At 48.3% G+C, this 13,272-nt stretch overlaps 1 protein-coding gene across 1 annotated transcript in view; it reads left to right on the forward strand.

Annotated features, from left to right (window-relative positions):
- The window catches only part of CASZ1 (castor zinc finger 1), a 131,110-nt gene that overhangs the window by 66,846 nt on the left and 50,992 nt on the right, over nucleotides 1–13,272 (forward strand). The window contains exons 3-4 of the mRNA XM_084652060.1: nucleotides 12–855; nucleotides 7,870–7,938. Coding sequence (XP_084508186.1) covers nucleotides 12–855; nucleotides 7,870–7,938 — 913 coding nt within the window. The remainder of the gene's footprint in view (nucleotides 1–11; nucleotides 856–7,869; nucleotides 7,939–13,272) is intronic.

The raw sequence follows: 13,272 nt of genomic DNA on the forward strand, positions 1-13,272 counted from the left end.
TCTCTCTGTAGGGGAAGCTTCGTCCCTGCGCGATTACGCTGCCACCACCATGAATGAATTCCTGGGCATGTTTGGCTACAACGACCAGAACATGCGGGATGAGCTGACCCGCAAGATCAGCTTTGACAAGCTGAACGCTGCTACCTCAGAGGCCTCCTCTGCCACTGCCTCCCTCCCTGGCGAGGACGCCATGAGCAAGCGAGCCCGCTTCTCCAAGTACGAGGAGTATATCCGCAAGCTCAAGGCCGGCGAGCAGCTCTCTTGGCCCATCCACCCAGCCAAGTCGGAGGAGCTGAGCTCCAAGCTGGGCAAGGAGCCTTCATCAGTGCTGACACAACCCATCCGAGCACTGCCGGGGCCAGATGCCACCCTGCTAACAGAGACCAAAGCCACCATACTGCCCTTGCCCTCTCCGAGCAGCTCCCAGATGCAGGGCCTGATGTCACGGGCCTCCAAGTACGACTTCTTCATCCAGAAGCTGAAGACGGGTGAGAGCATCAGGCCCCAGAACGGCAACACCTACAAGAAGGCCTCCAAGTATGACCTGGAGAACGTCAAGTACTTGCATCTCTTTAAGCCCGGCGAGGGCAGCCCAGACATGGGTGGGGCCATTGCCTTCAAGACAGGCAAGGTGGGCCGGCCTTCCAAGTACGATGTGAGGAACATCCAGAAGCTCACTCCAGTCAAGGCTCCAACACCCAGCCTGGCACCCAACCCTCTCGCCAGTACCCCCAGCAGCGCTCCAGTGGCTGGGCCTGAGCAGCCTGTCTCCTTGCCGTTCAACACCCCTGAGTACCTGAAGTCGACCTTCTCCAAGACGGACTCCATCACGACTGGGACGGTCTCTACAGTCAAGTAAGTTTCCTCCTATTTTTCTCTTCTTTGCACTTGTCAGGGAAACAAACTCGACTGCAGGGGGCAGTTTAAAAGGAGGTTTGCTCTCCTGTGACACTGTCCTCCCCTTGATTTCTTCAGTAGGAGCTTTTTGATTCAAATTCTGGCTAATGGCCTAAGCCAGGCATGAGCACCTTCTTGGTTCTCACAGTCCCATTCCCATCCTGAGCCTAAGCTATTGGGCCTGCATTGGACCTGGAAATACAGTAGAGAAAAGTGCTGGGGTGATCAGTTCACCAGTTCCCATAGAGCAGTGGTTTTCAGACTGGGGTATGTGAGCTCTCGTCAGGGGGTATGCAAGAAAAATCCTGTAATGGCGGATAATATCCCTTATAGACCTTTTCTTTCTGTTTTCATCAGTATATTATGATCTGATCTCAGATGGGGGTGTGCAGTAGACTACACTATTCGGAAAGGGCTATGCAACCTAAAAGTTTGAAAACCACTGCCATTGGGCAAAGCCGGCATCAGCAACTGAAGCCAGGAGCTGAGTTCTGGAACCCAGGACCTTAAAGCAAAGATGTAGGAAGCCATGAAAGCTTAGTAGAGCATGTTAGTGAGAGTTACTAGGCTGTGGAACAGTCTCCCAAGGGAAATGGTGGAAATCCTGTTGTTCGGGACTTTTAAATCTAGGAACTCAGCCTGCAATGTCTGGGATATGGATTAGTTGTCTGATTGGCCCTCCTCATTGTTAACACCTCTGATTCTAAGCAAGGAAAAGTTCAATTATGGGGGTGTGAGGAACAATCCCCAGCATTGATGGGGTTCTAGCCTTCCTGAGCCCATCAGCTCTGATAGCCATGCACAGATCCCACCGTCCCCTCAGGACGTGTCTGTGGAAACAAGATGCAGAGAGAAGAGCTGCTGTCAATACGCACAGGTCAGAATCCTGGCTGCTTTCTTTCTCTCTGTCTTCCAAATCTCCTAAACAACCAGCCCTGCCTGGATTAGGGCCCAATTCTTTTCCCATTGAAGTCAGCGATTTGATGATTAGATTAGATGTTCCTGTGCTGTATGACACATGAGGCAACCCAGTGTTTCCACCTCCATCTGTCTAATGCCACGTTTCTTGCTCTGTTGTAATCTGTTTCCAAGATAGCAACATATTTCTCAGTGGTTTTATTATAGGTCATCTCTTCTCCTCTTCTCCATCTTCCACCAAGTGGTATCCTGTCAAAGGCTTGTCTAGGAACACCGTTTTTTGACACGTTTACATGTCCAAACCACTTCAGCCTTCTTTCTTGAATCATTGTTTGCTGGTCAGTCCTTTATAACACATCAGCACTGGTTACTTTATCCCACCAGCAAACCCCAAGTATTCTCTGCAAGCATCTCTGATGGGATGTGTTAAGATTCTTGTTTTGGGCTTCTAGCATTTGCCAAGTTTTGGAAGCATATAACAATATGGATATTACAGTGACATTGTATAATCTTATCTTGGTCCTTGTGTAAATCTCTCTATTTTTCCAAACATTTGCCATTCTCAGAAAAGCTCCACTTTCCTTCCCAGTTCTTGCTTTCACCTACTTATGGGGTTGGCCATCAGCAGTCATTGTGCTTCTGAGATATACGAACTCGTTAACCATGTTGTCTTCTTCACCGTCAATCACATATACACCAGTACTGCTGGCTCTTTCAACCATCTTCCAGCGATCCTGAGGTCAGTTGCGTAACTCCCATTGACTTCACTTACATGTATCTTTTCAATCTGACCCATTTCTTACATAGATGGACATGGTTCAGTAAAACTTCTTCTCAGCTTTGGCAGGGAGATTCACGTGCCATGTCTGACAAACCCACTGCCCCAGTTGGCACCAGTAGCCACCCCCTGCCTTGTTGGCACTCTGCACAGGGGCCAGGAATTGAATGAGCTATGAAGAAATCCAAAGGCTTTGTCTGTACTAGGATTATTTTTACTTTTGCTACCACTGGTGCAGCTCCACAGGTGGTAGCACTGGGGGAGACACCAGTGTAGACAAGGTGCCCAAGCACCTTAAAACCATGTTGTGTAGACCTGCTCTGAGTAGGGTTAGGTGCCATAGCACTTAAAACACCAGAGGCTGCTTGGAGGCTTGTCTGTGCTAGGTTCCAGGCGGTGCCACTGGAATGATAGAAACAATGGTGGGGAATCCTGGTATAGACACAGCCCTAGAGGTGACCCCTCGAGGTAAGGACTGAGGTACATTGGCTGGGCATTGAGGGCGAAACTAGTACAGCTCCCACTAATCTTCTGTGCATAAACAAGCCTTGGGCTCTCCCATCAATCTGGCAATTTTCCCCAGCATTCAGTCAATGAAAAATGGCTCAACATCCACATTTGCTCCTCCTTCTCCAAGACCTCACATACAAGAACATAAGAATGGCCATACTGGGTCAGAACAAAGGTTCACTTAGTCCAGTAACCTGTCTTTCAACAATGGCCAGTGCCAGATGCTTCAGAGGGAATGAACAGAACAGGACAATTCACAAGTGATCCATCCCCTGTCATCTAGTCCAAGCTCCTGGCAGTCTGAAGTTTAGGGACTCCCAGAGCATGGGGGTGCATCCCTGACCATCTTGGCTAATAGCTATTGATGGACCCTATCCTCCATGAAATTCTCTAATTCTTTTTTGAACCCAGTTATACTTTTGGCTTTCACAATATCCCCTGGCAAGGAGTTCCACAGGTAGACTGAGTGTTGTGTGAAGTACTTTCTTATGTTTGTTTTAAACCTGTTTCCTATTAATTTCATTGGGTGACGCCTAGTTCTTGTGTTAGGTGAAGGGGGAAATAACATTTCCTTTTTCACTTTCTCCACACCATTCATGATTGTATAAACCTTTATCATATCCCCCCTTAGTCTCTTTTCTAAGATGAACAGTCCCAGTCTTTTTACTCTCTCCTCATATGGACGCTGCTCTATGCCCCTCCTCATTTTTATTGCCCTTTTCTGTACTTTTTCCGATTCTTTTTTTTTTTTTTTTGAGGTAGGCCAACAGTATTCAAGCTGTGGGCATACCATAGATTTATATCATGGTATTATAATATTTTTTCTCTTAATATCTATCCTTTTCCTAATGGTTCCTAACATTGTTAGCTTTTTTGTCTGCCGCTGCACATTGAGTGGATGTTTTCAGAGAACTATCTATGATGAGGCCACAATCTCTTTCTTGAGTGGTAACAGCTAATTTAGACCCCATTATTTTGTATGTAGAGTTGGGGTTATGTTTTCCAATGTATATTACACAACACTGAATTTCATCTGCCATTTTGTTGCCCAGTCACCCGATTTTGTGAGATCCCTTTGTAATGCTTCACAGTCAGCTTTGGACCTAGCTATCTTAAGTAATTTTGTATCATCTGCAAACTTTGCCACTGCACTGTTCACCCCTTTTTCCAGATCATTTATGAGTATGTTGAACAGCACTGGTTCCATGTGCAGATCCTTGGGGGACCCCATTATTTACCTCTCTCCACTATGAAAATTAACCATTTATTCCTACTCTTTGTTTGGTATCTTTTGACCAATTACTGATCCATGAAAGGACCTTCCCTCTTATCCCATGACTGCTTACTTTGCTTAAGAGCCTTTGGTGTGGGACATTGTCAAAAGCTCTCTGAAAGTCCAAGTACATTATATCCACCGGACCACCACCCTTGTCTAATAGATTGGTGAGACATGATTCCCCTTTACAAAAGCCATGTTGACTCTTCCCCAAAATATAGTGTTCATCTACGTGTCTGATAATCCTGTTCTTTACCACACACGAAGATCATGTGGAGAAGAGGAGCACATGATTGTGACCACGTGTAGAGTTTAGACAGGCTGTTTCTGCAATGAAAACTCTACAGCCCTGGTACATGGGGTCAGACTAGATGATCTAATGGTCCCTTCTGACCTTGAATCTCAAAATCTCTGGGTGCAAATAAGGAGGAAGGGGCGTTGTTTGCTCCATTTCCTTGTTCCTTGGTCTGGATTCTCTTGCCTCTCACTTGGCGCCTTGTTTAGGCCTGAAATATTTTTTGCGTGAGATAGCTATTGTCATCCTTTATCACGGTTGCCTGGTTTTGCTCACACATATTCACCACAGAGACCTCTGTGGCAGCTGAGGGGAGAGGTCCCTGCTTTCTGGCCCTCCTGCCTTTCCACTGGTTTAAGCACCAATAGCTTTGGGTTGTGGAACTCAGTTGGGACTTTTCTGATTGACTTTCTGATGTCAGCCCCTGTGTCTGTACAGCCTGTTCAGTGCATCGGTCTGTTTTTTGTCAGCCAGGAGTCCCCTTGGGTCATTGGTAGCAGGGCCAGCACCTACGTGCCACGTGTTGTGGGATGATAGATCCTATTGAGTCCACCCAGTTGCCTCATCCCTGTAGAGAGGAAAGCTGATCTTGTGGTCAGTGTATAGGCCTGGAGCCAGGAGACTTGAGTTGTTTCCCTGAGTATGACAAAGTTGCGCTATGCAATCTCAAGCAAGTCACCCTCCCCTATGCCTCAGTTTCCCTGTGTGTAAGGCAGGGGTAATGATATCTATCTCCTGTGTGGCACAGATTAATACATTACTGTCTGCAAACAGCTTTCGGTTCCTATGGTTTAAGTGTATGGAAAAGGGCAAAGGTTTGTTATCAGTTGCAGCTAAATTCACCCGGCCCCCAATCTGGGGAGCCCTTTAACCACCCCAAAATGGTCTGTTTTGTGGCACATTGTTTCATTAGATGATAGCATTATCCACTTTGCTGGCTGTGCTGTGGAGCCCACGGCTGCCACCGTGGTGCAAGTCTCCCAGCTGTGCCAAGAGCCTGTTGTAAATGCCTCGTTACTGAGCTCTCACTCGCTCTCTCTCTCTCCTGGGTTCATTGGTGTCTCTTGCTCCAGACAGCAGGTAGGGGTGGCTGTTGTTATGAACACTGGATTATAAATATGTATATATGCACAGCACCTTATCATGATCAATCCCCAGGTCTGCGGCTCCTTGACAGAGGAAGCCAATCAAGAGTCTCAAGGACACCCGGACACCCCTTTGATATCTCTGCTCCCACACCCATGTGTGTTGGGCATTCTGGAGCTGCACCCAGGGGCTGCTCACCAACCCTGCTTTGCTTTTGCTTCTCCTTAGAATCCCGGTTTTATTTCCTTCCTCTCACCCTCTCACTCTTTCATTTCTGTGGCGGATGGGGTTCACAATGGCTCAATGATCCTTTCTCTAACCACAGGACTTCCTGGGGCTGGGGGAGGTGGGAAATGCTGACAGGGGTGCAGCTGGCAGTGGGGTTTGCACTGAGGCTTCTTCCCAGCTGCTCTCTCTCTCACACACACGTGCCTGTGGGTGCATTTAATCCTTTGTAGCTTGGGGTGGTGTTTCCATGGGGTTGTGATTCCTCCTCCTTCAGGGCTCTAATTGGTGCCCACTAGGTACGTTCCCTGGGGAACCCACTTCCACCAGAGTAGAGGTAGTTCTCTGTCCTCTGGTCTCGACACATATGGCAGCTGAACTGGACACACACCAGTAGTAATATCAGGCTTCTCCCTCACCCATCAGCTGACCACACCTGTGGGTAACCGAGGCTTGGTGGGTGCCAGCATTCTGCCTTTCCCTGAGGCAGCCCTGTCACGTAGATGGGATGTTGACACACTCCAAATTTTGGCATGCTCTGGCTCAGTGTCCCTCGGATGCTAATACAGCCTCTATCCCCTACAACCGCAGCAGGGGACTGAGCTGCACTTCCCAGCTTGGGGACTCCCCCAAACTGTGCTGTCCCTGTGTTGGTTTGAAGGATGGCTGTGAAGCATCCAGAGCGGTCTCCCAAGGAGCTGAGAGGGGTGCAGGAGACAGAATATTAACTGAGCTAGTGAGGATGGTGCTAATTACGTGACCTGGGACCTGGCCTTCCATTCAGAATCCCCTCCAGGACCAAACGCCCTCGTAGGAATCACCCCCTCGCTGTCACATATACACACACAAGCCAAGGGGGTGAACTCTATAACCCCTAATGCTGTTAACATGGGCGAAACTCATGTACTGACTTCAAATGACTGCGGTGCAAGTTATAGGTGTCCTGGTTTAACCAAGATGCAGAGCTGCCATGCATCCATCAGGGGCCCAAGGAGGCAGGAGGAAGTCCAATTGCAGTCCACTCTCTCATCAGCCAATTCTCTAAGACCAGCCGTCATGTTTTTAGCAGGTTGGGGCCCAGGCCTGTGGGTCTGTTCTGTGACTTTTTCTCTCTGTTGCTGGAGAACATCCACCAAGATGTACTTTCTGGCCACGTTTTAAGGAAGATGCCTGTTGGAGCGAATGTGATGCCTGGGTGCAGTTTGGGTTTGATTTTTAATTACAAAGCTACATCTGCGGCCCAACTGGTGTGATTGAGTTTGGGTGCCCCATGACAAAGAGGGCTGTCAGGGCTACTGGCAGGATGTGTGGAGAATGCAGTGAAAGCCATGTTGTGGAGTCCAGGTTATAAATGCACCCTCTCAAATGGTCACAGCATGGATCCGTTCTGTAGTGCAGACCGGTGCTCGCGGTGCCCTGATCAGTGCTAGAGTCACGTGCTCTCCAGCGGTTCCGCAGTTGGAGTACGTCTTTGAGGTCTCCCTGCTTTACAAACTGGAGCCTTGTTGTAACAGAGTGGGGCGGTCCGTGTTTTGACTCAACCACTGGTTTTGTGTAGACAGAGCCAGTGGTGCCTATGTGATGTTTATAAGAGCATAATTTAAGGGTAGGTCTTCTCAGCCCCTTCAGGAAATGAAATCGAGCCCTGGGGAGAGGAGACCTGCAGGTAGGGAGGTAGGTGGGTTACATTAGCAGGAGTCCAGTGCCCCGAGAAAGAGAGGGCACACGGGCATGGGGGGAGGTTACACAGGCATATATCTCTGCTGCTTACTGTTCCCAGAGTCCTCTTCCCTGGCACACTCAGTGCTGCCTGAGAGACAAGGAGCTTGGACTGTGCCCTGACACTGCCTGCTAACCAGCTCTGCCCTGTGTGTTTCTCATTAGGAACGGATTACCCACTGACAAACCAGCTGTCACCGAAGATGTAAATATTTACCAGAAATATATTGCCAGGTAGGCAAATCCCTTGGCTTTCTTGGGGAGGAGGCTGGGTGGGAGGGGGCATGGGATGGAGGGGGTGGGGTCTCGTCTGTCTGTCCGGGTGAAATGTATAAACCAGTCATGGACACTGAGTCTTCCATTTCCCTCCGACATCCACACTGACTCTGTTCCCCCCTCTGGACAGTAGTAGCTGGGGGAGGCATGCAGGGAGCTGAGAACAAACCAAGGCTCCACCCCATGAGAGCTCTCTTCTCCCCACACTCCTTAGCTAACCCCATAGAGAGTGGAGAAGTGTTTCGGCACAGAGGTTGGGCCTTAACCCAGTGCCTTGTGTGGCAGCTTCTTCACAAGAGAAACCCAGCACTGGATGAGGGTGCAGGATGGAGCAGTGTGCCAGAGCTGTGCACAGGCTCTGGTCTGGAACAGGAAGGGGGGCTGCAGGACAGGAGTGAGGGGCATTGGCAGAGCTTTGCAGGGAAACCCAGGGCTGGAATAGCAGAGGGAGCTGGTGCAGATCAGAAGTGAATGACATTGGCAGAGCTGGAGGGAATGTTTGCACAGCACCTGCCTATGCTATCCTTGGCCCTAAACAGTGCCATCAGCCCCTGACCCAAGCCTGATGACTCGTCCCCCTCTGCTGCCAAGGAGCTAGATCTGAAAGCACAGGGCCTTGAGTGGCATAAGAATTGACATCCTTCAGGGAAAGCAGGCAAACCAACCTCACCTCAAGAAATTAAAGCAAAAAGTTTGCTCCTGTCAGTGCCAGGGTATCGAGCCTGCAGGGAGGCTCCCTGGGGTGAGCCATGGGTGTGGTTAAGCAGGAATGGGGAGCTCTCCCTTCAGCTGAGGAAGAGGGAGAGCTGTGGGGGAGGACTGCTCCCCCAGCCCTGGGAGAAGAAGGTGAGGTGTGCTCCCCCGATCTCCATTACCTTAACCCCTGGTGTAGGAGGTGAGAGGGGCAGTAGGGAAGGCGAGATGGGAAGACAGAAAAAGACAAGTCCATTACCAAGTCACAGTCCCCCAGCAGCAATGCCTCTGGCTGCTCACTTGCTCTAGGGAGAACTGGGTACCTGGTCAGAGTTTTAGGCCCAGGTTTGCCTAGATAGAGGCAGAGGGGGGCTGATGAGAGCTGAAATTGGCTCCTTCCCTGGGTACCAAACCTCCATCCTCTGTCGCTGCCAGCAGCTGTGGAGCATTGAGGGGACAGTAAGAAGCTGGAGACAGAGCTCCTCTTGGCTATGCTCCGTGGAGAACAGTGTGGTTGCACTGGTTTAGCAGAGAGAATTCATCCCTGGCTTCTCTCACAAGCAAAGGACCCCTTTAAACACCTCCCCTCCTCATCCCCTTTTTCCCCAGGCTCAGACAGTTCACCAGGGAGGCCTAGAAGACAGCTTTGGGACACCACTTCCTGCACAAAAAGCTTCGCAAGCTGCCCGTTGGCAGCCCGGCCACTTCCCTTTAATTTACACGTGGTTTTAAAAACTGTTTAAAACTTTAAAATAAGTGAGGGGGGAGGACAGTGTGTCTTTGCTGCACAATTAGCTTAATGAGTTTGCCAAAGCCATTGCCAAAAGCTGCCCAGGGATAATCCATTGTCTCACACAACAAAAGAAAACCACATACTTAGCTAGTTTGGGCTGGGTTGGTCTTTTTCCATCCTGTATATTTATAATATTTTTTCTGTGGTCTTTTCTTTCCTTTTTCTTTTCTTTTCTTTTATTTATTAGTGCCTGAGCAGATGGTACTTCTGGCAGCTCTTACTTAAATATTTATTTCTGTGGGTATCCCCCTGCCTTTTAATTGAGGTGGGGTTTTTTCCTCCTCCTGTCACATCATCGTTACAGGGTAATGAGTCTGTAAACACTCACTAAGCACACTGATGACTTTATTTATTATTTTTATTATTATTTATTTATCTTGGTGTTTCTTGCTAGCTCCTGCCAGATCTGGGACTGGCTCCCGCTGGCAAAACAAGGGAGTGAAACAAAAATGGGGAGGGGGGGAGAACATGTGTGTGCATATGTATCTGTGTGCGCAAAGTGCATCTGTTTGCAGATAGGTGTGCGTGGAATTGTGACTGTGAGTGCATACCTGTGCATATGTGTGTTTGCATGTCAGTGTGCATGGAATTGTATGCGTGTGCATGTGGATATGAGTGTGTTTTAAATGTATGTGTGCTCTTGTAAATTAGCAGGGGTTGAGTGCGTATAACTTAGCAAGTGTGTACGTGTGTGTGTGTGCATGAGTGTGCGTGTAAGTTAGTGTGTGGTGTGTAAGCTTTCCTGTTTTGAAAAACTAAACAGATGCTGTGCGTTAAAAATTAATTGCTTTGAACTGTTGCAAGTGTCAGAAAAAGCAGAGGATGAATATAACCCTTTAGGAGCCTAACCTTTTAATATTGAAACATAGCGACAGTTCTGTCCACTGTCTGTCCACTTAGCCCTCATTCCACAAAATAGAGACCCCAAAACACACTGTACCTCAGAGTGCCATGCCTCGACCTTCCCAAAAAGAGCCCAGTTATCCAATGAGTTTCCCACCCCACACTCTCCCCGTCCCTTCCCCCTATTTCAGACACCTCCATACACACACAAACACACTTCTGTAGCGTAATTAACTCCAGGGTGGAAGGAGGCCTGGAGTCTGAAGTGCCATCCCCAGTATTACTACAGCACTTGTCTGGCTCCTTCTCGTAAAGCTGAGCCCACGAGTTCCTCCTGTCGCTGCCTCTAGTTACTCGTGCCAGATGTGGGATTCCTTTAGGGCCTTGCCCTTTCCTTAGCCTTACTCAGCATCCCTGGTTGTTGCTCAAATAACCTCGTGGGCAGCTCTGTTCACTTGTGAAGTGCGTGAATCTCAGTGAGGTCCCGTCTTCATCTCCTCTCTGCCCCACAGTGCAGATTGGCTTCTCCCGGCCTGCATCTCGCTCATTATCCTTTGGTCTCCCTTTCCCGTCTCACCAACAGGGCTGGGAGGAAATCTTCCCCGTGAGCAGGGTATCCTATAACTGTGGTGTTTCCTACACCTTCCTCTGAAGCTACGGGCACTAGCCACTGTCAGAGACAGGACTCTGGACTGGATGGACCTATGGGCCTGATCTGTTGCAGCAGTTCATGTGTAATGACAAGGTGGACAGGTCTGCAGTCACCTTTCCAGTCCTAGTCTGGCAAGTCCCATTTAGATAGGGTTGGCCTCGTTTCTTCTCCTTCCTGTTCCATGCCTTTGTTTATGCAGCCCAGCATCATTGTTTGCCTTTTGGTTTGTTTCTCCACTGCTGCTAAGGTTTGTTCCAATTTCTCAATCACCTGTTCTGGCGTGATCCTGATTTTCTGCAGTATTTCTTCTCCATCCCCTGGGAAAGGCATGTCTGTTTCTAGCATCTGTCCCCATCTCCCTTTGTGAATGCTGAGGCAAGGAAGTCATTTAATTTTTTAGCAGTGTCTATCTCCTCTGTCAATTAAGTCCCCTTTCCATCTTCTGAAGGCCCTGCTGTCTCCACAATTGACCTCCTCTTCCTTATGTACTTCAGAAATGCCTTATTTATTACTCCTCTTTGCCCCGGCTCCCTTTCATCCTCCAACTCAGCTTTGCTGCATGGTCTGGCAATCTGAAACTTTTGGTTCTTTTATCCCTCCTCCTATCCTGTCCCCTTATCATTCCCTCCTGCACCCCCTCCTCCATCCTACCTATCCCTTTGTTTTATCCTTCATTCCTATCTGCCCTTTCTTGCTTCTCTCTCATGCCTTTTCTCATGTGCAGTCCTAGTCTTTTTAGTGCTGGGTGACATGTGGAACCCTTGAGCAGATGGTAATTTATCTTTGAATGTTTCCTCTCTGAGTCCCCTTCCCTCTGCTGCTTTATCCATTTCAAGCTCTCCAGCTCTTCCACGTTCCTCCACAATATGCTCAGTAAAATTCATTGTCTTGATTATCCCGTTTCCAGCTCTTCCCTTATTGCCGATTGCAGATCTTTCTTTCTTATGTGCTCAATTGTAGTCTGTGGAGCAGCTGCTGGTGGTCTGCAGAGAGCTGGCTGTGTCACTTGGTGCTGGCTGTTCCTACTTATTTCCCACTACTAACTTGCACTAAAAGACAGTCCAAAATACATGTGTACCCTCCTAATGCTACTTTTCTGTGGAAGCAATTGCTGTAGCTGCCACAGGGATGCTATGCGATTGCTAATGATAGGTAGTGATCCGTTCTGTTGTGACTGAGAGGAGACATGTCCACAGGACAATCTTTCAGCTGTCTGTGTAATTTACCTGTAGAATTACAAGTATCTTCTGTACAGGTTTGTCTACAAGTATCTTATCTGATTTATCTCAGGTATTTTTTTCTACCTGTCTACCTGTTGTATCTATATCTACCCATCAGTCTGTCCAGCTGTCTAAGGTATAGAATCATAGAATATCAGGGTTGGAAGGGACCTCAGAAGGTCATCTAGTCCAACTCCCTCCTGCTCAAAGCAGGACCAATCTCCAATTTTTGCCCCAGATCCCAAATGGACCCCTCAAGGATTGAACTCACAACCCTGGGTTTAGCAGGCCAGTGCTCAAACCACTGAGCTATCCCTCCCCCCATCTATGGTAGACATTCTCTGTACTGGTATCTATCTAATCCACTGACTCTTAACTTTTTCCATCATGTGACACTCCTCCTCCCCGTTCAATCTAGCCATACATAAAGAGAGGGTGCTTGTGACCCCCTGGATCTGATTGAGACCCACTATGGGGGTCCTGACCTCCAGATTGAGAGCCTGTGATTGATCAATATATCTATCTATCCATCAATCATATGACATTTCTTAAGCTCTCATCACTGTAATATCTAGGTTCCAGATACATAATTAGGAATATTAGGAATCATATTAATTTTTCCTCAAAGAAATATGTTCTCTTACCCTACCTAGATGCAGGCATTTTATTTAATGGGACATCCATGTTTTAGTCTCTCTCCTCCTTTCTTGTTTCCCTTCTCTGTCCATGATGGCCAGCTGTTCTTCAGCCATCATTATTGAGAGAGGCTTACTCAAAACTAGCCTTCATGGCATAACTACCCTCCATCTTATCACTTCATCACCACACGCTGAGACACTCCTGGCTTCCACACCAGCCCCAAGCAAAGGGTAATCTCCTACTTGCTAGTCATTCACAGTCTGATTTTGGGCTGTTGCCTCATCCCGTTGCCCAGCCACATCCAACGCTTCATAGTTCATTTGTGGGAACAACTGGAGCCAGAACAAATGTCGCCCACCTGGAGTCCATTCAGCATCTCTGGTCTCACTCTCCCTGACACCTCCCTTTTCCCTCCTCTAAAAACCCTTGGATTTACCCCCCAATTGATTTTC

This window comes from Lepidochelys olivacea (assembly GCF_965140295.1).
Source record: "Lepidochelys olivacea isolate rLepOli2 genome assembly, chromosome: 18".
NCBI lineage: Eukaryota > Metazoa > Chordata > Testudines > Cheloniidae > Lepidochelys > Lepidochelys olivacea.